Source organism: Podarcis filfolensis, assembly GCF_964270895.1.
Source record: "Podarcis filfolensis genome assembly, chromosome: 1".
Classification (NCBI taxonomy): domain Eukaryota; kingdom Metazoa; phylum Chordata; class Lepidosauria; order Squamata; family Lacertidae; genus Podarcis; species Podarcis filfolensis.
The window spans coordinates 87,134,818-87,159,234 of record NC_139604.1 but is presented as its reverse complement, the minus strand read 5'-3'; the positions used below and the strand labels follow the sequence as shown (position 1 = coordinate 87,159,234).

Genomic DNA, 24,417 nt, shown 5'->3' with positions numbered 1-24,417 from the left:
GCGTATTCCTGAATTAATCTGTAATGGCTCATGAGTAAGTCTTGCAATCACTTAGTATCTATCCACAACACGGACTTATTATTAATTAATCTGTAATGGTGCATATCTGCAGCCCAGTTTTATTATTAATCATTCAAGCATAAAATGGTTAAATTGTAATGTGGAATTATTCATTTACTTAGAACGAAATATATGATGATTTCAGGTTTTTATTTTCACAGTTTCCTGATATATGATTCATCAGTGCAATCTTCAGGTTGTTAAAGTGTTGGTTTAACTCTCATAGTCTCCCTTTTTTCCTCTTTAAAAAAACTGTAGAGGAAAAGTGATTCCCAGTAAGAATACCATAGCAATGAAAGATCCATAAGAACACAGGGAGTTGACTTATAGTACAGTGGTACCTCGGGTTGCATATGCTTCAGGTTACATACTCTTCAGGTTACAGACTCCGCTAACCCAGAAATAGCACCTCGGGTTAAGAACTTTGCTTCAGGATGAGAACAGAAATCGTGCTCCGGCGGCACAGCAGCAGCAGGAGGCCCCATTAGCTAAAGTGGTGCTTCAGGTTAACAACAGTTTCAGGTTAAGAACGGACCTCCAGAACGAATTAAGTACTTAACCCGAGGTACCACTGTATACCAAGTCAAAGCAGTGGTCCAATACCAGCAGTATTGTGTACACTCTTAAGGGGTTTTCCAGACAAGGCTCCTTCCCTGCACTGTCTGGACTTGGAGATAGCAAGGTTTGTACCTGGGGTTTTCTTTTTGCATGTTCAGACCCAGAAACCTCCCCCCTAAATAAATTCACACTTGACTCAAATTTTGGTTTTGGTTTTTGGCAGAATTTAGGCCACAACTTTATTGATTACAGAAAGTGACTGGTTGCATAGGCTCTTGTTCGACTAGCTCCCTGCCATGCAGGTAGCGCTGGCCCAGGGTTCCAGCATAGGTCAGCCGAGGGTGAACACCTGGATAAGCGGAAAGCCAGGAATGGGCTAACTCTGCCACCCAAATGTCCCCCTGGACTCAGGCACGGGCACAACCCCCTCTCAGGGGTTGACCAAACCATCAAGTCCTTGGATTCCTTTAATGGAATACCCTTCACATAGGGATGGCGAGAGCATTCTCCCATCCCTATCACCAGAACCAGAGCCTATCCGCAACCTTACAAGTTGTGACAATTGCTACGCGGTAGACGAAACCCAAATGGCAACAGCCAATCAGCCAAGTGAGGAAAATTCCTGCCGTGCCCCTGTCCCAACAACAGACAACACACGACGGCATAGCAAGGTCAAGCAAAAGCCCTAAAAATAGGGAGAGGTGGGCGAATGCATTGTGTTCCGAATGCATGGGCCAAAAGAGGAAGCTCCTGGTCATGTGCATGGGTATAAATAGGTCCCTCAAACTGTTTGGACTGCATCCCATTGGCCAGATTGCACCCAGCTACAAGGGACCTACCAATCAGGTGTTGTGGCTGACCACTCGTACCCACCCACAACACAGGGGATCGGTTGTCCAGGTCTCACCGCAATACATGCTCTCTTTAAGGGAGGACCCGATGTGCAGAACATGTGCTAAAGACCCAGCCCTCAGGCTGTATACTCTTCACCATTGTACCATGTAAGTATGACAAGCCAGAGCAGCCACAGTAGTAGCAGAGCTGGAGCATCTTTCCCACCTGACCTTGTAAGTCTCTGTTTCATGCAAACATCAAGATTTCTATATTGTTTCATTCCAATCTTCCTTTCCATATATAGGGTGAGAGTTAACACCTGCACTCTTCCCTCATGCCACTGAGTGATATATTTTGGTAAAGGGGTGCATAAAAATCAATATATTAGTAAAAATAACATACAGAAAACACATTCTATGTGGGAGAAATTGCATGCAAAACTCTAGTACATGCAAAAATGTGTTCACCAGGGAGAAATTCACACTAAAATGCTGAATAATTGTCATGGTAATTTCTACAAATAAAACATGCAAATTGCTGCAGAAATGTGGAGAACTGAACTGAAGACTGGAAAAATGAGAAACTGGAAGCAAAATTGGCAGGATCTTTCCATCCCTTGTTTTCACTCATTAACATTGTTTCACTGAAAGTAACTGCAATGAAATTTCAGGACTTCACTCACTGCATAGGGGAGGGTGGGCACTGCGACGGGTACCGCAATGTCAGATTAGAAAAATCAGACATTTTATGATAGCACACATTAAAAATAATTGTGGATATAATTTCATTTTCATTTCAAAGATTCCCCCCCTTCCTCCTCTTTTCTAAAAATACTACATTTGAGATTGGTTAGAGTTTCCACCACAGCTGTGAAGGGAGCCTCATGCTCTATCCAGCTGCATTTATCAGTCTACATTTGTTTTACACACCTGCATTTTTCCAGACTGGCAACCGTTCCATCCAAGGTCTGTCACTGTGATCTAGTACTATAGTTCTTTATCCTTACACACACATTCCACTCTCCTATATTCAGGGATTCCTGATTTCTGTGCGCACATTGCTACTTTAGAGCACAGGGAAATTGTCATCCCACCCCAGCAGTGTGTTTCACAGCTCTTTCTCTCCCAACTGTTCACATCAGCACGGCTTCATTAGTGTCAGATTTATGTCAGTTTGTGTATAAACCAGGGGGCGTTGATGGGGCAGGGATGACTTTACCCTGTGCAAAGGTGTCCACACCTTGACTAGAGGTTAATTAGGAACCACTTAAGGATTCCAACTTGAGCAAAGCTTGTTTGAGAAACAACACATCAAAAAGTTTACACTTCTGTGTAACAAATGCTAAGGACAAGCAAGACCCCAGCAAAGTGCTTCCTGTGTTCTTAGTGCACTGGTGTCTATTACTTTCACAATTCCCATATCACACATCGGAACAAGCAACCATTAAATGATTATGTTTCAGCCTTATTGAGGAAGACCTTGGGGTTATAATGGATTACATGTTACGTATGAGTCAGCAATATAAACTTCTTCCAAAAAAGGCAAATGCCTTGTTCAGTTGCAGACGTAACACACGCAAGATACAGGAACTGTGACAGAAAGGCTGAAATCTAACACTGAGGCAAGGGCTTCCTTTCACCCTGCTGTTGGTAACATTAGTTGAGAAGTAACCAGAATGCAATTTGCAAGCTTTTAAGATGGGCATAAAAAAAATTGATGTAGTTAGGGCTTCTCCACACAGTGTGTGTAAAACAGCGTTACCAGAGAATTGTAACCATAGCACAACACCCATATAAATGACCCTTGAAGGACAAAAAGCCAACTCCCTCTCTGCTGATGAAGTAAAAGGCAACAGTGGAAGCTGGTAGAACCTAGACCTGTTGGGGTGCCTGGGAGGTCCGCAGCCTCCCATCATGAAACAGTGGACACCCAAGCAGAACAGTTGTACAGTACGAGTATTGAGCATGGAAAGCACCTTGGCTGAGAAGGGGTCTCTCCTGTTTTCAGTTTTACTAAACTATGCTGAAATGGCAAAACTTACAGGAAGAATCAGAAACCAGGAAGAATCAAATTTTAATAAAGAATGGGGAAGGTTTATAATGTATTTGAAAAATTATTGTAAACAATTACATTCATTAGTAGGTTTGACAGAAAACTTGTAGCCAAAATCTGAATGATGGTTTAGCAAAGGATTTATAACAATAAGAGTTATTGAGGAGACGCAGAGGGGAAAACGTTACATAAGGACCCACAAAGGGGAGGGGGGGAGGGAAGACGAGGGGGAATTATGTTTTTATTGAGTTTGGCTTTATTTTTTCTGTTACTGTATGTAGAATTGAAAATGCAAAAATAAACTATATCTATCTATCTATCTATCTATCTATCTATCTATATTTATCTATCTTCTATCTATCTATATCTATATAATACTGAGCTAGATTGACCAGTGGTTTGACTCAATATTAGGTTCTGTGTTCCTACATAACACAAAGACACATAAAAAAGAAGAGAAGGCGTCTCTGCTGTCACAGCTGCTTCTCTGCTGGGAGACAAGTTATGTGCCCCATGCCTGTTTCTGGTTCTTTCTCTATCCTTTTATTTTGCAAAGAAACAATGGACACTTAACCACTGCACTTTTGTTAATACAGTACGTAGCACTTAAGTGTCTTACCTTGTTTCAGAAGGGACCCCCGCTGAATTTCTAGTGTAGATTCATGCCAAGGAAACTGTACATTATTCAGAAGTGAGCCCCACTGAATTCCATGAGATTGCTTCCTGGTAAGTATGTACAGGATTGCAGCCTCAGCAGTTCTCAGACTTTTGCAAGTATAGGAGCTAACTCCTGGGGGCCAAGGGGGCTTTCCCCACAATAAAATATTTGATGGGGCTGCCCCCCTCCCAAGTTGATGGGCACTGCCATTCAAATGGTGTGTGTGCAGTGCATCATGTGATCGATAGTGTGGGGTGGGGCTTACCTGCCCCCCCTCCATATTTTATTCAGGTTGGCACTCCTGTTTGCAACAGTTTAACTGCAATTCTTGCAAAAGATTTGAAGCATAGCAGTGACCTCTGCTGCCCTCCTTCCACCAAACCCCCAAACTTACCCTTGGGAAGATGATTACAGTGGAGGCAGGCACTGCCAGATTCTGCCAGATTCTCAATTTCTACAAAGGCTTGGAATCTGTGGAAAAAACGATAAAGCTAGCATCAGCTTCTAGCCAGGAATTCTGAGACTAGCCCCAGCGCCTGGTTAAAAAAAGGATGATTTCCTGGGATCCTGGAAGTATTGTTGTAACCCCCACCACCTGGGTAAGTTATTGGTTTAGGGGAAGGGAGAAAGGACTTACAGGATCCATGTAGCACTATGGGATCTGCAGCACCATACTTAAATGCAAAGAATACTGTATAGGATATCTAGCCAAGTCCAACAGACAGCAAGCAATTGCCAACTCTTCTCACCTCTCAGCAGCAGAACTGGGCCCTTCCATCAGTTCCACCTGGCCCTTGTGCCCTGGAGGTGGTGATATCAACTAGGCTCTGCAAGCTCACCTGCTGCAATAGGAGTGGCAAGAAATTGACAGATTTGAGCTAGGCCCCAGAAGATTAAGGCTCAACCCTAAGACCTACTGCTTCTGGTTGCTTAAGAGTCATTTTCTGACAAGTTGGGGTCACCATCTTGCCTAGTCTGAGCTCCTGTTGCTGGCCATTTTGGACATGGTAGAGTCCAACTCTTCGACTCCAAGCATTTTCTTATCTAGCTAATATGCTGTTCCCAAGCAGCTTTGTTCTTTACATGACAGCCTTTTCTCACCTATTGTTGTTTAGTCATTTAGTCATGTCTGACTCTTTGTGACCCCATGGACCAGAGCGCGCCAGGCACTTCTGTCTTCCACTGCCTCCCGCAGTTTGGTCAAACTCATGCTGGTAGCTTCGAGAACACTGTCCAACCATCTCGTCCTCTGTCGTCCCCTTCTCCTTGTGCCCTCCATCTTTCCCAACATCAGGGTCTTTTCCAGGGAGTCTTGTCTTCTCATGAAGAGAAGCCAAAGTATTGGAGCCTCAACTTCACGATCTGTCCTTCCAGTGAGCACTCAGGGCTGATTTCCTTAAGAATGGAGAGGTTTGATCTTCTTGCAGTCCATGGGACTCTCAAGAGTCTCCTGTAGCACCATAATTCAAAAGCATCAATTCTTCAGCGATCAGCCTTCTTTATGGTCCAGCTCTCACTTCCATACATCACTAGTGGGAAAACCATGGCTTTAACTATACAGACCTTTGTTGGCAAGGTGATATCTCTGCTTTTTCTCACCTATAGTTCCCTGGAAAGAGTCCTACTCCAGGGGTCTCCACCAAACCAAGTAAGTAGGGTAACCACTACAGACAGAGCCTTTTTGGTAGTAGCACTCTACCTCTGGGAGGTTTGTCTGGCACCATCTTCATTGACTTTTCAGGTGAAGCGCACTCTATTCACTCAGGCCTAGGCCTCCCTGTTTTAAATTGAATTTTAAACTGTTTTCATCGTGTTTCAGCTTCTCAAAAATAATTTATTATACTCCCCCTCCCTTATTTTATACTGTATTTTAAATTAATGTTGTATTCTTTTGCTTTGCCGCAGCTGTTATGTGGCAGCTATATAAATGTAATAAATAAATAAACATCAAAATAAGAATAAGAATAAGAATAAGAAGAAGAAGAAGAAGAAGAAGAAGAAGAAGAAGAAGAAGTTTTTATTTATACCCCGCCCTTTCCGGTTCAGAAAACCAGGCTCAGGGCGGCTAACAACAAATTTTAAAAACTTAATTGATGCAATAGTAATAATTAATAGTAATAATTCCATAAAATTTTACATCACTTTCAAGTGCTCAAAATGCCTCATATGCATTATCTACTTATAATCTTTAAGGTAAATCAGCATTATTAACCCCCTCCCATTTTTTATTTTTTATTTTTAGGTAGTGGGGTTGAGGCTGGGGACGAGTGGCTTGGAAAAGGCCACTGAGTTCCTGACAGAAACAAGATTTGAGTGGGGAACTTCGAGATTCATAGCTCAGTCTCTTAGCTGTGATAATATACCACTATGAGTGGTCAATCTCTGGGTGGCAAAAGAAATGTTATCCATTGCACCGAGGCGGATTCTGATGGCTTGAAGCAAACCTTATAAAGTGTCCAGTTAATGACCTCAAAACTCCTTACAAAGGGAAATGAGTGAGCTCTGAAAATCGGAGTATGTCTGTGAAGGAACATAAAACTCAGCGCAGACTGGGTAATATGTATTATATCATTACAATGCTGCCATCTGGTAGCTAGCAGCACAGTAGCAGTGGAGGGCAGGGGGGGGCATAAATCATTCCTTGTCCATTTGTCCTTTGAGCATGAGGATGAGATCTGAGCCAAAGAAATAAATATGTGTTTTAAAACAGAACAGCTGAGAAGTTTATATAAGAGCCACAAATATGATTGGGCTGCTTGCCAGTTCCCAGCCCAATCTTCATAATGGAGGGAGGTGGAGTTAAACTATTTAAGAGGAGTCTGCATTGGCAAGGTAGATATGAAAAAAAAACCTCTCAGTCCTAAACCATGGTTTACAGGTTCACTTTCAAAAGAAGAAACTATATGCTAGGCAAAAATGATGCCTAGTGCCAATGCACAAAGGGAGGAAAACTTTTGCAAGCATGAAAAGTAAACTTAACTTTTGATAAAAGCCTGACTGTAATCTATAAGGTTGATATAAGTTTTTATAATGTGTGGATCATAGATACCCAACACTCTTGCTGAGTGAAGCCCTGTTATATTCCTCTCCCATGCAAGTCTGTCCAAGCTTTGGGAGTCAACTCTCTTTCAAGTGTGCTGCAAAGTCAGGTTTGGGTACCCAAGTCTACCATTTGTCACTGTCGTTCCAAAAACAAAGGAGACAATTCAGCCAACGTTAAGCCTGTTTCTATCCCACTGATTTCAGTGGGAGAGATTTGAGCATTCACTCATCACCTCTCCCATTTAAATGAAGGGGACTTGAAAATGCCTAACTTTGGCTGGATCATGCCCATAGTGGGCACTTCCAGGCTGTCACTATTTTTGGATGTGATTAAGTCACATGCCGGCAAATTCAGGTTGTGCAATTAAAGTTCCTCTGATCGTCTTCCACATAAAAAACCCATGTACCCCCCTCCAAAATAATAATTTTTTTTTACTTCTTGCAATGCATGGGGAAATGTACTGGAAAGTGTAGGATAACAATTGCTTGGTGCAACATCATACAACTTCCTTCTAAAGAAATCAGAATGAATGCTCAACAGCTGATGTTATCTGACCTCCTCACAAGCTTCGTGAAAACAAGTCAGGATGGTGCCCAATAAGCAGCGTCGCCTGGAAGAAACCAGTGTATTTAGAGGTTCAGTGTGCGTGGTCACATATAAATATGCAAATTGCATGTGGCAGAGAGGGTGAGGCAAAGAGCATCATGGTGTGCGCTTGGATTTGTCTTCCATCAAATGAGCAGCAGGGCCTGTTCTTGAGTGGTTCACACTCCCTGACGCATGGTACCCAGCTATATTTATCCTGGCTGGAAGAATTCTGTCAAGTGCTCTGTGCTGTTGATAAGGTAGTGGTGGTGACAACAGTTGGGGAACAAGAGGGAGGAGCAGGAGGGGGCATCCCAGTAGTATTTCTTTAGCAGGGGGGCTTGGAAGTCATTCAGTCTCCTTGCAGTCTCACTCAGTCAGCTCCTGGTGAGCCAGCCTTAAGATGCCAGAACCTGTAAAGAAACCAGGTAAGGACTTCAACTAGAGACAGGGGAAAAATGAGCATTGCCTTCCTCTTTGGGAGAGAGACTGCTAGGTGGAGCAGGTTTCTTCATCAGGCAGTGAAACAAGATGCCTTAGCAACAACTGTACTGAAGGGGAAACAAACAGGTGGCTTTCTTTTGAAGTAAGCGCATAGAAGCCTAATTCAAGGATAATTAAATTAACTGGGATTAGCTTCATTTAAACAAACACATATCACCACCACACAAACATCTAATCAAGAAGGGCAAAAGTAAAATAGTTTTCATTTCCCAGTTCTTAGGTTCTCCTCATCACCTTCAAGTTGGAGGAAGCAGGGTGTGGTACGTCTCTTGGAAGCTTTCTTTGTGGGGGAGAAAAGTGACTCCCATTGTTGTTATTTTTTCTCCATCACTTTCTTTCAGGCAAATGTAAGTTTACAGCTGAATGAGAAAACGAGGCATTTTTCTCTATAAGATTGGTTCTTGTCTGCCACTCTGAGATCCCTAAATAGTAAATGTATATCCTTCTACATCCTTCCTCCTTGTTGAAAGGTGGTATAGGGTCAGAATAGATTTTGTCACCAGAAAAGTCACTTTTATATCTTCTCTGAAAGGCTGGGTAATGCAGAGAAAGAAAACAAAATTTATGGTTGTAAATATTCATCTTCTTTTAATTGTCTACAACTGCAGCATCTAAATAATTTTGGACCTTACCCAGTGCCTTTTTTCTGGGGTGACGCAGGGGTACGTATACCCCTAAACATTTTGTGAATCTACATTTGGCCTCATTGAGGGGCAGTATTGAAATATAAGTAGGAAAATGAGAGTACCCCTAAACATTTTTTTTAAGAAAAAAAGTACTGACCTTACCTATAAGTATTTAACAACTGCTGTTCTGAAAACAGTATTCATACACTCTTCTCAAGTTCTGTCTCTGTAATGTAATGACTGGAGAAGGTGGCATTCATTGTTGCATTTGAAATGTTTTATATAATTAATTGTTTAATGTTTGCCAGAATATAAAAGCTAGTGAATAAGTCTAGTCTCTTTTTCATTTCCAAGCAGCTGGTAAGCAGAGAAAGTACAGTCACCCAACAACTGATATTTCCCTGATTTAAATTAGTTTTTTTCCATATAGTGCTTCTGAATATTGCACTTTCTTTTCTGTCTGTCTAGCTATACACAAACACACACACACACACATGGTACAGTGTTTGCTGTGTTAACAGGTTGTATCCTTTTGCCTTGTTTGCATGTAAGTGTGCTTGAAATATATGATTTGTGTGACTTAAGCTGCCTCACACATGTTTTTAAAAGGTATCTGAAAAAGGCTGTATGCATATACATAAAAGTGTGATGTATAAGTACATATGGTTATGTAAATCTGTTTATTATAGATGATTTTGTCAGAGGGCTGTGACTTACCATAGTTCTTCACCATGCACACTTAATGGTGAAGAGCTTTGATTGTAATGGTCCCGTTCACACTATGCAGTAAACTAGAGGTAGCCAGTATGGTACCTTCCAGATTTTGTGTACTACAAGTCCCATCATCCTTGAAATGCGTGTGCTGAGAATCATTTCTATTCCCAGGGCTCTTGAAGGAGGAGCTTTTTTTCTTTCCCTTTTGATCCCTCAGATTGCACAAGACCAAAAAAGCAGAAGCAAACCATATTAAAACTTGTGTGCTGAGAATTTACAGTTGCCTTACTGTATGCTTTTGCACGCTTCCTGGATGGGGGTGTTGTTTTTTTAAGACAGTGTGTGCCTGCAAGCTATCTGTGTGCATGCCCAGTTGCAACTTAATCAGCATAATTCAATCAACAAATTAGAAGGCAGGGGCAAACACAAAATGTGAACACCTACTGGTGTGAACAGGGAAGACTGAAGCTGTTCCTTATACAGTATGTACATTCAACTTGCAGATAACTTAAACAATAGGGAAATATACCTGGGATCCTAAGGGTATTTAGTCTGCTGTCCTAAAATCTGAATCAATTCCTAGTTTATGGGAACTATGTTATTGCTTCTCTGAGTTTGACCTGTCATGTTATCCCAAGCATTGTGGAACCAAATGCTGAGCCCGTGTTTTGCATGAGTAAGGTCTCCAGTTAAACTGCTCCGTTAGCAAGTGATGAGAAATATGTCTGCCAAGAGCTCTAGAGAACTATTGCCAGTCAGAGTAAATAGTCATAATCCAGATGGAGAAATAGTCTGACCTTGGATAAGACATGTATCTTCCTGTGTTCCTGATCAACTTCCAAAACCAGATCATTTGGGTGATCAGATGCAGTAGAAGTGCTTCTTTCTGTATCTTCAAATGTTCTAAAAAAGAAGGAAGGTTTTGCAGCTGCACTTCTGCGGGAATGAGACAAGCTGCACCTTTAGAAAATTCTTTCTTCTGCATAACCCTTGAGGTGCAGGACAAGTCCTGCCATTTGCTATATCATGCTGGCAAAAGGGCTTGAAGTCTTTTTCACTTACGTAGCAGCTTTGGTGGAAAATTTAAACCTACAGCTTTTTAGGAGTTGCTTCCACACTAGACTAGACACCAGCTAACTCCATTTTTACAAATTTTATATATAGTGGTACCTCGGTTTATGAACAGCCCTGTTTACGAACTATTCAGTTTACGAACTCTGCAATACCGGAAGTAGTGTTCCAGTTTGCGAACTTTACCTTGGTCTATGAACGGAATCCGAACAGTAGAAAGGCACTGGCGGTGGGCCTCATTAGGGAAAACGCGCCTCAGTTTAAGAATGGTTTTGGTTTAAGAACGAACTTCAGGAACGGATTAAGTTCGTAAACCGAGGTACCACTCGTATGTGTGTTTGTGTGTGTATGTGTGTGTCTCCAGAGAACATGGCTGCATTCTAGTATTTTTCTACATTGTCCTGTCTTTTCTCAGACCTGATCTGGGGAGAATTTTGTCTCCAAATGCATTTGGAACAGCTTGCCCACTTCAGCCTTGCTACTTGGGGCTTATGCTAGGGCTGGCCCAGGATGTTTTGCCACTGAGAAAATGCCGACCCCCACCTCTACCAGCTGCTCCCCTGCCAATTCTTTCCCTGCCCCTTGCCGATAACAACTCTGCCCCACCCCTGCCCCCTCCCCCCGCTGCCAATGGCTCTGCCACCACCAACTCCACAGCCTCCCTCCACCCAAAATCAATGAGAAAAAGGAAACTGGGCAGGGAGCTGGTGGTGTTGGTGTCAGTGGCAGTGGGGAGGAGGAAGAAGAGGAAGCAGCAGGTGGCATACCTCTTTATACGAGTTGCTGTTGAGTACAATTGCAAGAGTGCTGTTGTGCTCAAATCCTTCTTGTGGGCTTTTCATTGCCCTCTAGTTGGGCCCTTGCGAGAACAGGATGCTGGACCAGACAGGTCTCTGAACTGCAGAGCTCTTGTGTTCTCCTGTTGTTATTGATGGGGGCTTACCATCTCTCTCTGGGCTCCCTGATTGTAGTAAGGTTTTGCCCCCTCAAGCAACATACAGTATACAATATCTCCTATCAAATATTACTTCAGTCATGCACACGCTATTTTCCAGGCTTCTAGTCTCATCCCTGCACCTCCATCTGCAATATAGGATAAGAAGACATATCTAGTGGGTTGCAATGATTTCTGAATTAATAAAGTGCTCTGAAATCATTATTATATTTTATTAATGTATCTGTTATCTTGGGAACAATTACAGGGTCAAACAGGGAAGCAATAAAATGGACTTTCCAAATACGGAATCATCTTATAAAGTTTTGTGGGAAGAGCACAAAGTTTGAACTTTAGGCACTGTGACTGGGTTTTCAAGAAGAAAACTGCTTTTGATAAGTAAACGAGAGAGAGACTTGCAAACAGCAGTGGTGTTCACGTTTTTCAGAAAAACCTTTGCATTCTCTGTAATAATTTCCAGTGTAGTAGATATGTGAGTTCCATGACTTTATTCCAGTATGCAACAACAGCTGCTAGAATATTAATAGCACAAAATTGGAAGTCAATTAGTATCCCAACGGTAAGAGATTGGCAAAGTAAACTATTCGAATACTTAGAATTGGCAAAAATAACACAAAAAATCAGAGATCAGAAAGAAACAAAGTTTATTAAGGAATGGAATAAATTCATAACATATATTGAAGCAGATTTAAAAAATCTAAAGATCACAGTAGGCTAAATATAACCCTCCGACGTGCAGAAGTCTTAAAGATAAACTGCAGAAAAAATCCTTTATTATATAACCCAAAACCGAGGTGGAGGGAAGTCAATTAGTTATATGTTGCTTTTTGTTCTTTGTTTTTTTTTTTTCTATTTAGCCGTGTTGTTTGGTTTATTTTTTGTTTGTGATGAATTTGTCTTGTGTGTATTGGTGTGTAATGAAAATTAATAACGAGAATGCAAAAAAAAAATAAGATATGTGAGTTCCATGGCACTTTTAAAGACTATTGCACTACTTTTAAGCTTTCAGATTCTAGTCTATAAAAGCTTATGCGGTAATACATTTGTTGGCCTTTAACCTGCCGTAAGTCTCTTTGTGCTTTTTAAATTCCTCTCGGAATCTAAGTGAGGCATAATTAGATTCACAGACTGGAATGTTTTACTAGGTTTTCTTTTTGAAGAGCTTGAAGGTTATGTAATTCTTTAGTCATACATTAAGTATTACTTGTTTTTATCTGCAGATTTAGAAGAACTGTAAAAAGGGAGGGGGATATAAATATAATTATTTTGCATTATTGCACCAGTGGCACAGCAGATGTACAGAACAATTATATACACAAGGTTATAAAGTAAGGCTGTGTGTGTGTGTGTGTGTGTGTGTGTGTGTGTCCATCTTATTGCTAGCCTTTTACTCATGTTACTGGAATTTACAGCCTCAGCTGCTGAAGGGGAAGAAGAATGTAAGATAGCGAGACTTGACAAGTTGGGATCAAGGGGTAGCTAAGCCTATAAGTGCAGAAAGTGCCTTTGCCTCTTTTCAGCGAAGGAATTTATAGTAACGTTATATAGCTCCAGAGCAAAACACTTAGACAAGTTCCTTCACTGACACATTTGGAGCATTCAAATGTACATGCCAAACTCATGGGCAGTTATTTTGTTGATTGGAGGCAAATTGGAAGAAAACACTATTATCATTTATTTTCATGTGTGCCATGGCTGTGCTGGAATTCACAGGAAGTAAAACTAAATAAAGGAACAGGGATTCTCACATTCAAAAATCTAATCTTTGGAGGGGGGGAATGCGTATATGAGCCTGAGTGAACTAAAGCCCAGAGCTTTGCTGGGGATCATCAAATTAAGAGGGGCCGGAGGGAAACCCCTTTTAAATGGGTGGAGGGGGGACCATGACTCACCTAAAATGGGGGGGTTCAATAATTCGATTACCTTACTTTTTTCTTCTTTAATTCAAGTCCTGGCTAAGGGAAGAGCTAGCAGTCTTGAGTGGGTCCAAGGGCAAAATTATGCAGAACAATCCAGTGACTGTAGTTTTTGCAGTCTGCAGAGCCCAGTGAGAAATCACCTAAGGTATGCAGCCTGCATGGGGTATTTATGGCCCCGGAGCCAATCATAGGGGGGCCAAGGGGGCATTTGATGCAGGGTTGCAAGCTCAAAGGGGGGGGGCTGGAATTAAACCATGTGTTAATTTGTTGGCTTTTAAGAAGTTCTGGAACTAGTTTTTATGCTCATTGGATGAAATTGTGACAATGCAAATTTAAGCAACCAAGAGATGTGATTTGGTAAAATACACAATTTTCTGGTTAATTGATCCATATTCTGTCATATCCTTAATATTGACTGTGACGTTGCATGAAATCAATTTTTTCTCTCAATAATCAGTATGTTTGCACAGCTAAGGCTAGAGTATCAACTGCACAATAATTGGAAGTTATCTAAATATTTGATTTAAGATGGTAGCAGTCCAGGGGTTCGGGGACAGCATGGCATAACTGCCATGGAAGAACTGGAGACATCTGAGAGGACACAAATTCTCAGTGTCCTTCTGGCTGGACGCTGTACTAGTTTACCAGAGTACAACACGAAAGCTTTATGGAGAAGGCACTTGACTAATCATTTGGCAGCAACATGTTGACATGGCTATACTTCAGGAAGAACTATTAAGAATTACCTTAAATGGAATGGGACTGGATATTACAGGATGATTAAGAGAAAGAGATATTAGATATCCAAGTTCAGGGAAGGAGACTATTTTTATTTGTTTGTAAAGCTGAGTCATTTCTACAGAATAGCTGAAGTGATGTATGAGAAGAACAATGTGAGATAACATCATGATGATAGAAAAACATAATGTGTGAATCTTACCTGTGAGTTGCAGTGTGTTTCAACTCTACAGCAGCTTGATTTTTTTTAAAAAAGCATATAAATAGAAAACCTCCCTCTTGTGAACAGCCCTGCAGCACAGCAGGGAGTTCCAGCTGAAAAGATGCCATTTAAAAGTTGGAACTTTTACAGGCTGCATTGTTGTCAAGCAGTTAACATATTTACAAAAGCTTTTGAGGCTAATAGGATGAGTGATGATGACTGGGCTTCGACAGAAATATTTCCCTAAATCTTTTTAAACCCAATGCTATGGGGAAAGGAGCCAAATGGTAGATGTTTGTGCTTCCTGGTAATCTTCCAAAATGGCTTGACTCCCAATTGCGCTAGAGAGACTGTGAAAAAGCTCCCTGGTGCATAGCAGCACAGTACCAATAACCACATATGCTTTGATCTCCCTGTGTCCCTGCACCTCCTTTTTCTGTGTTTTAGCATCTGTGATATGTGTAAATTTCTGCATATCATATGAATTTAATGAGTATTAAAAGAGCTACTTAATATCCATTGGAAGGGGATTTTAAATATTAATACCCATAGTGCAAACACAATGGATCAAGTTGTCTGGTGCTTTCACTCAGCTGCACAAATAGAGTTCTGCCTTCTGGGGACTTGTTTTGTATGAGTCTTCCCAGATGTTTAAACAGCAAGAGCACAGGGTGGACTGACAGATGCTGCTAGACTGCAGCTCCAGCACTTTGCCATGCTTGCCTGTGGGGCGAATGGGAATTGGAGTCCAATAACACTTGTATAACCCCTTCATGGATCACTGCCTTGCTGTGGTGAAGGGGCTTGAATAACTCAGAGAAGCTATGAACTATGCCGAGCAGGGCACCCAAGATGAACAGGTCATAGTGGAGAGTTTTGACCAAACGTGATCCACCTGGAGGAGGAACTGGCAAGCCACTCCAGTATCCCTGCCAAGAAAACTCCATGGACAAAGACAACAGGCATATAAAAGTTATGACGCTGGAAGATGAGCCCCTCAGGTCGGAAGGCGTCCACCATGCTACTGGGGAAGAGCGGAGGACAAGTACAAGTAGATCCAGAGCTGATGAAGCGGCTGGGCCAAAGCCGAAAGGACGCTAAGTTGCGGATATGCCTGGAAGCGAAAGGAAAGTCCAATGCTGTAAAGAAAAATATTGCATAGGAACCTGGAATGTAAGAACCATGAACCTGGGTAAGTTGGATGTGGTCAAAAATGAGATGGCAAGAATAAATATTGATATCCTGGGCATCAGTGAACTAAAATGGACGGGAATGGGCAAATTCCGTTCGGATGACTATCATATCTACTACTGTGGGCAAGAAACCCGTAAAAGAAATGGAGTGGCCCTCATAGTCAACAAAAGAGTGGCGAAAGCTGTACTGGGATGCAATCTCAAAAATGATAGAATGATCTCAATACGAATCCAAGGCAGACCTTTTAACATCACAGTAATCCAAGTTTATGCACCAACTACTGGTGCTGAAGAAACTGAAATTGACCAATTCTATGAAGACTTACAAGACCTTATAGAAGTGACACCAAAGAAGGATGTTCTTCTCATTATAGGGGATTGGAATGCTAAAGTAGGGAATCAAGAGATAAAAGGAACAACTGGCAAGTTTGGCCTTGGAGATCAAAACGAAGCAGGGCAAAGACTAATAGAGTTCTGTCAAGAGAACAAGCTGGTCATCACAAACACGCTTTTCCAACAACACAAGAGACGACTCTACACATGGACATCACCAGATGGGCAGCATCGAAATCAGATTGATTATATTCTCTGCAGCCAAAGATGGAGAAGCTCTATACAGTCAGCAAAAACAAGACCTGGAGCTGACTGTGGCTCAGATCATCAGCTTCTTATAGCAAAATTCAAGCTTAAACTGAAGAAAGTAGGAAAAACCACTGGGCCGATAAGATATAATCTAAACCAAATCCCTTATGAATACACAGTGGAAGTGAGGAACAGGTTTAAGGATTTAGATTTGCTGGACAGAGTGCCTGAAGAACTATGGATGGAGGCTCGCAACATTATACAGGAGGCAGCAACGAAAACCATCCCAATAAAAAAGAAATGCAAGAAAGCAAAGTGGCTGTCCAACGAGGCCTTACAAATAGCGGGGGAGAGAAGGCAAGCAAAATGCGAGGGAGATAGTGAAAGATACAGGAAATTGAATGCAGATTTCCAAAAAATAGCAAGGAGAAACAAGAAGGCCTTCTTAAACGAGCAATGCAAAGAAATAGAGGAAAATAACAGAATGGGAAGAACCAGAGATCTGTTCAAGAAAATTGGAGATATGAAAGGAACATTTCGTACAAAGATTACCATAATAAAGGACAAAAGTGGTAAGGACCTAACAGAAGCAGAAGACATCAAGAAGAGGTGGCAAGAATACACAGAGGAATTATACCAGAAAGATATGGATGGCTCGTACACCCCAGGTAGTGTGGTTGCTGACCTTGAGCCAGACATCCTGGAGAGTGAAGTCAAATGGGCCTTAGAAAGCACTGCAAATAACAAGGCCACTGGAAGTGATGGTGCTGTTAAGGTGCTACACTCAATATGCCAGCAAGTTTGGAAAACTCAGCAGTGGCCAGAGGATTGGAGAAGATCAGTCTACATCCCAATCCCAAAGAAGGGCAGTGCCAAAGAATGCTCCAACTACTGCACAATTGCGCTCATTTCACACGCTAGCAAGGTTGTGCTAAAAATTCTACAAGGAAGGCTCAAGCAGTATGTGGACTGAGAACTCCCAGAAGTGCAAGCTGGATTTAGAAGAGGCAGAGGAACCAGAGACCAAATTGCAAACATGCGCTGGATTATGGAGAAAGCTAGAGAGTTCCAGAAAGACATCTACTTCTGCTTCATTGACTATGCAAAAGCCTTTGACTGTGTCGACCACAGTCTATGGCAAGTTCTTAAAGAAATGGGAGTGCCTGATCACCTCATCTGTCTCCTGAGAAATCTCTATGTAGGACAAGAAGCTACAGTTAGAACTGGATATGGAACAACTGATTGGTTCAAAATTGGGAAAGGAGTACGACAAGGCTGTATATTGTCTCCCTGGTTATTTAACTTATATGCAGAATTCATCATGCAAAAGGCTGGGCTGGATGAATCCCTAGCCAGAATTAAGATTGCTGGAAGAAATATCAACAACTTCAGATATGCAGATGACACAACCTTGATGGCAGAAAGTGAGGAGGAATTAAAGAACCTTTTATTGAGGGTGAAAGAGGAGAGTGCAAAATATGGTCTGAAGCTCAACATCAAAAAAATGAAGATCATGGCCCCTGGTCCCATCACCTCCTGGCAAATAGAAGGGGAAGAAATGGAGGTAGTGAGAGATTTTACTTTCTTGGGCTCTATGATCACTGCCGATGGTGACAGCAGCCACGAAATTAAAAGACGCCTGGTTCTTGGGAGAAAAGCAATGACAAACCTGGACAGCATCTTAAAAAGTAGAGACATCACCTTGCCAACAAAGGTCCGTATAGTAAAAGCTATGGTTTTCCCAGTAGTGATGTATGGAAGTGAAAGCTGGACCATAAAGAAGGCTGATCGCCGAAGAATTGATGCTTTTGAATTATGGTGCTGGAGGAGACTCTTGAGAGTTCCATGGACTGCAAGAAGATCAAACGTATCCATTCTGAAGGAAATCAGCCCTGAGTGCTCACTGGAAGGACAGATCGTGAAGCTGAGGCTCCAATACTTTGGCCACCTCATGAGAAGAGAAGACTCCCTGGAAAAGACCCTGATGTTGGGAAAGATGGAGGGCACAAGGAGAAGCGGACGACAGAGGACGAGATGGTTGGATGGTGTTGTCGAAGCTACCAGCATGAGTTTGACCAAACTGCGGGAGGCAGTGGAAGACAGAAGTGCCTGGCTTTCTCTGGTCCATGGAGTCACGAAGAGTCGGACACGACTAAACGACTAAACAACAACATTTATTTAAAACATTATCTCTTTCATAGACAAACTATTATGGAAAATATAAACCAATTCTCTCATTAGGGCTTTGCCAGGAATTAATAGAGCTGCTCAAGCAAAAAATAAACAGGATTTGTAGAAGCTGGAAACAGTTTAGTGTGAAATAGTGATTTAAACAAATACAAGTTGTGAATGAGGAATTCTACACAAAAATGGGATAGGGTGTTGGCAAGCATATGTCAAAATGATGTGCTTTTATGAGCAATAAATTTAAAATTGTCAACATTTCTAACTAGACTAAATGAGATGAAATTACCGCCATATAAAAAAAATCTTAAAAACGCAACAGTCCCCCAAAGGAAGATGTTTCATGCTCAAGTTATTCTTCTGATTACTCACAGATTAGTCTTATTCTTTTTGTTATCCAATACAAAGAGGGGGTGGGGAGGGCAGATCTGCATGCATTTGTCAGCCTTGCTGCGGAAAATAAACCTTTTCATGTCCTCTTTTAGCTTCTGCATTCATCAAGAAGCCAAAGACAACAGATGTCGTCGCAGGAGGTGTTGCTGTTTTTGAAGCAGAGACAGAGAAGACAGGTATCAAGGTGAAGTGGCAGCGAAATGGAGTAGAAATCGCTGCAAGTGACAAGTATGTCATCAAGTCAGAGGGGAACAAACACTCATTGACCATCAATAGTGTCGGAAAAGAGGATGATGTGACATATGCTGTCATTGCTGGAAGTTCGAAGGTCAAATTTGAACTCAAAGTCAAAGAACCAGGTAAATGGGGTTGAAGATGGTTCGTGGATGCACACAGCCTCATTAGAGACATTATGATGGAGTGGTTATTTCATCAGGCCTTTCTCAAAAGCGTTTAAGACATAAATTATTGAGCTAATGGTTCTCTCCTCACTGGGAAACTACTTTCTTGCTAACTGGGTATAATTTGCAAATAAGGCCATTAGTCCAAATGGGATAAATTATAATGCATGGTACCAGGGTTGTGGTTTTGTCTTGGACGTAAACTCAACAGTCAAGCATTGTTTTATGGCCCTGACAATACGTGAATGACCCAGCGCTCCACAGCAATCTACCCTCGCATATTGGTCTCTCTGCAGTCAAGGGCATGATTGAGACATCAATTTTAAGGGTGAAAGGCATTTCAGTTTTCCCTGAGAAGGAACAAGCAAGAATGCTGCCCCAGTTCACTTGCAGTTTTATGCAGCTAAATCATTCCGGACAACAACTCTACAGAGAACAGGTTTGAGAAAACAATTGTACGATACACTCTTGTCTGGGTGTCTTGACAGAAACAGGGCAGCTAATCTTTTTTTCATTTTCATCTTTTCTCTCATTACGGTATATTCCTTCAAAGATATTAAGCCTTCTTCAGAAACTGAGTTGCCTGTGTGGCCAGGGCTTAACTGTTCTAAAAAGAGTCTACTTTGTTCATTGCAAAGTTCATGTAAGAGCAGGAAAGAAAACCCACAAATAATAATAATCTTGTGCTCTACAGCCACACTTCCCCCACTTTTAGCATCAAGTGTTTTAGCTGCTCTAATATTTCCAAGTTTGTAACTTATATCATTAAAGCCTTCTTAAAATAAAATTTCAAACCCTAAAAAGCAAAAATGTAAGACCAGTTCTATTGACAGATGCATAAATGATGCAATTTTGCATCATTTGCTCAAATTTTGCAACATCTGAGCATGCATTCTGCTCAAAAAGCATGAATTTATTCATTGCTGATTTGGATCCTATTGTGCACATACCGTAGGATCATGCATGTAACATGAGACACCATTTAAAATAATATACTATACTTTGCTGAAAAGCACCAGGTTTTCAGCATGTCCCTTATTCATTCTTATTGCGAAACAGAAATAAAACATTTTTATATATAGAAAATAACATGGGGCTTTTAATTACTTTTCTTTGATTCCCTTCCTTTCTAGAAAAGGTAGAAGAGACCCCTCCTCCTCCTGAACCTGCTCCTCAACCAGCTGTTTCAGATGCACCTAAAGGAGCAGATACTCCTCAGCCAAGTATCTCAAGTGATAGCAAGAGTTCAGAAGGTAAAAAGATGTGATGGTAGTAGTCTCCCTCTAGTTGGAATAATGGAATAATGAAAATAATAAAATAATAGGCTCAATGGGAAAAATGGAACAGTTAAAAATAGTAACTAGCAAGAGAAGAACAATAATGAACTTGTGAGCTACATCCAGGGCTATTTTTTGGGAAAAAGAGGTGCTGGAACTCACCACGAACACCTCCCTTGTTCTCTTAGAATGGCAGTGGCGCCCACCTGAGAGGTGCCGGAACTGAGTTCCAGTGAGTTCCTGTTGGGGGAAAAAGCCCTGGCTATATTAAATGTACAAATGGGCACCAGTTCATATATTACTTCGTACATGTGTTGAATAAATGTGTCTTTGTAACAAAGGGAAAAACAAAGAGACTTGCAGCACCATATATATATTACAAAATGCAGGCCTCTACATGCACTTCAACTGTCCCTATTTACTGGTCCAAATACATTGTAAATCACACACTGTTTTCCTTTTACAGGTAGGGGCATAGGAAGCCATCTTCTACAAATATAAGAAGGCATTTTCTGTTCTGCCCTGGATTCGCTGCATGCAACTCTGTTTCCATTCCAAAGCCATATAATGGGTCTATCAAACTCATTTGACTAGCAACAGCTAGAGTTTCAGACAGGAGTCTTTCTCAGGCCTGCCTGGAGATGCCAGGGATTGACCCCAGGGCCTTTCAGTTGCAAATAGGGATGTTGGAGAATCAGTCCAGCAAATACAATCAGTATTAGCTGTTGCTTTCAGTCCTCAAACAATATGCAATCTACTTGCATTGTGTTTTCTTTACATTGAAATGAATGGAGTGCAATAATGTAACGATGACATAATGTATGTTACATAATTTTGTCACAATAGACAGCAAGAAATATAACATAGATTTTGGTAGAAGATGAATTGCAGTGGAATGGAAATAGAGTTGCATGCAGTGAATCCATGGCAGAACAGAAAATGCCTTCTTATATCCCTAATTGCAAAGCATGTACTCTGGCACTGAGCTGTCACCCCACTCTAACCTGTCAAAATGTTATCGGTACGCACAAATGTGCACTCAAGTTGTCATCTGTGGAATTTTGGCCCCCTTCCCATAGAATTAAAGTCTGTCAGTGTATTGGAGGGAAGGGGACCATTTTGACAAGTCAACATCTCAAGCATAGCTTGACCAATTGTGTTGTTGCACCCCAGTCTCTGAACAGTGTGTGATTCCAGGGGTTCCAGGCAGGGACACAAACATGCCCCCCACATTTTTGGGGGCGCATTATGTGACATCACCATAGTTGTCAACTTTTCCCTTTTATTGTGAGGAATCCTGTTCAGAATAAGGGAATTTCCCTTAAAAAAAGGAAAACGTTGACAGCTATGGACATCACATGACACAGCACATGGTGTCATGTGATGTGTCCCGCCTAGTGGGACATGCTGCGGGGAGGAAGAGCTGGCACTCTGCCTCCTCCCCATGGCATGTGCCAGAGGGCAGGACACGTGGAGGGCAAGATTTGTTGAAACAGATTAGAAATAGGCCTGCGAAGTGAGAGTTAATGGAGCATCTCCAGAGGGATAGCTCTATACGTAGAAACATATACTGTGAAGTATCCACACTGTAGTCTGGAACACATGATACAATGCACTGGGCTGGTCCTAAAGACCCGTATCTCAGATATCAAAGGCCAGGGTCATTCATTTGCTTTCCAGTTCTTCCTACAGAAGCCCAGCAAGAGGCACCTGTGGATCCTATTGGTGTCTTTGTGACTCGGCCACAAGATGGAGAAGTGACTGTTGGTAAGTGCATAACCTAGAGCTGGGATGGGTGGAAATGATGCTTCTGCTGGCTGGCTGTCTCTCTCTCCAGTTGTTACACCTCAGATCACACATTCACCTTAATATATTTCCTTCTCAAGGTGGGAACATTACATTCACTGCCAAAGTGGCAGGCGAAAGCCTCCTGAAGAAGCCTTCTGTGAAATGGTTCAAGGGGAAGTGGATGGACCTGGGAAGCAAAGTGGGGAAACACCTCCAGCTTCATGAGAATTATGACCGAAATAACAAGGTACAACTCACAGACTGACCCTTCCCTCTTTTTATTTTTAGCATACTTTTTTTTGCTGTTTCAAGGCTAAAGAGAATCTTTCCTCTGCTGTAGAAATGCCAGGAGTTGCATAAACTAGCTAACCTACATTCCTCTTGTGTCACAAAGTTTATTAAAAGCTACGCTTTCTATTGGACAAAAACTGTGCAGAGTTAAACCGTGAAACTTGCTGACAGGAGACAGTGATAGCCGTCAACTTGGATGGCTTTAAAAGAAGATTAGATACACTGCCAATCTATATGTTGCAATCGTGAAAGTTTGGTGACTGGAAGGTTTGGAAAAGAAGATGCAAAAGCATTTTCAGTTTGGAGACGTGAGGAGGAAAGAGTGAATGTGTAGGTATTTTATAGATGAGAATGAAGAATCCTTGTTGGGCTTCTCAAAGACACAATAGGAATTCAGTGCTCTTGGCAGGCAGGCAGACACACATGGAATCGTGGAATTACAGAGTTGTCATCTAGTCAACCCCCTGCAATGCAGGAGATCTGAATGCAAAATGTCTTGTGTGAAATGGTCCATTTATTTCTTTTTCTTCTTTTAAGATTTATGTCTTTGAAATGCAAATCATTGAAGCAAAAATGGCTTACGCAGGAGCATACAGATGTGAAGCAGCTACAAAAGACAAGTTTGATAGCTGTAATTTTAGCCTCGTTGTCAATGGTAAGATGACTTTTCATAACGGCAGAGGTGCCTTGCATTGCTGGAGTAGCTATCCCTCCTTTCTTCATGGTGGTAATATTTCTGAGATAAGCACTGATTAGAAAAGCTACATAAACTGGGGAGGGGAATCACTGAGGCCACTTGGTAAAAAAGTAAGAATGAGATTTCTGGGTGGGCGAGCGAGAAATGGTACAATTAACTGTAGTTAAAGATTTTCCCCACTTGTCATTTGAGTTGCCAGACATCCTCTGTTGTGGAGATATTTAATATTCAAAGGGTTGCATTTATTTTAAGCGATACATTTAAGAGCTTCCAAGATCCTTCAAACTAGGAATGGTGAATCAGTCTTATTCTGTTCCATTTCACTTTTGAATGCATCAACATATAAGTCTGTTCCATCCTGTTTCCACATTGATCTGTAAAACTGCACAATTTTTTTCATTTAAATACATATTTCTGAACACTTAAAAAAGAAAGAAAATATGCATTTTAAAACAAAACAGATAAATGTTTCCTATCTTTGCAACAGATTTTAAGGAACATAATGACAACTTCATTGTGGATTCAGTTAAGAGAACTATTAAGTATTTAAATATTAACTAGGCTAACCCTTGACACGGTTTCTGGCTGGACTGTCTCTTCTGAAGTCTAATTTAACAAACCTATCTGAAAAATCAAAGTCATGTCTTGTTTGTGGTTGTGGTTTTTTAATCTTGGCAATCTTAAAACAAGCAAATTGTTTTAAAACAAACAATCTTAAAAAATGGAAATTGACTGCAAGCAAACTGAATGGAGATGAATTCTGTATCTCCATCTAGTCCTGGTCAGTTAAGTCAGCAAAAGTAAAAAAAAAAAAAAAATGTCAGAATATAAACCCTGGCTCTATTTAGGTTCAGTTCTAAAGGAGGAAGTGCAAAGAAGGGAAAATGAATTTTACCGCACATAGTGCTTCCCCACACAAGATTTGAAAGAGTAAGTAGGACTGTGCTGGAAGCCCAATTCTCTGACTCCCCTCAAATACAGGAACTTGCAGTATTTTTAGATGACTAGTTTGACCAACAATTTTACTCTAAAGACATCGTGCAGTTACCGCTTTTAACGCATCTCAGTTGCAAAAGTTTCTGTCACTGATTA

At 41.3% G+C, this 24,417-nt stretch overlaps 1 protein-coding gene across 4 annotated transcripts in view; it reads left to right on the top strand.

Moving 5' to 3' along the window:
* The first annotated feature begins 8,027 nt into the window (after positions 1–8,027).
* The window catches only part of MYBPC3 (myosin binding protein C3), a 66,175-nt gene continuing 49,785 nt past the window's right edge, over positions 8,028–24,417 (top strand). For 3 of the 4 annotated variants that reach the window (XM_083604228.1, XM_083604227.1, XM_083604226.1), the window contains exons 1-6: positions 8,030–8,218; positions 18,964–19,230; positions 20,406–20,525; positions 22,230–22,316; positions 22,436–22,584; positions 23,166–23,283. In XM_083604228.1, the coding sequence (XP_083460354.1) occupies positions 8,194–8,218; positions 18,964–19,230; positions 20,406–20,525; positions 22,230–22,316; positions 22,436–22,584; positions 23,166–23,283 (766 nt within the window). In that variant the 5' untranslated portion in view covers positions 8,030–8,193. Of the gene's footprint in view, positions 8,219–18,963; positions 19,231–20,405; positions 20,526–22,229; positions 22,317–22,435; positions 22,585–23,165; positions 23,284–24,417 lie in introns of all 4 variants that reach the window. The other variant, XM_083604229.1, reaches the window with a different exon arrangement.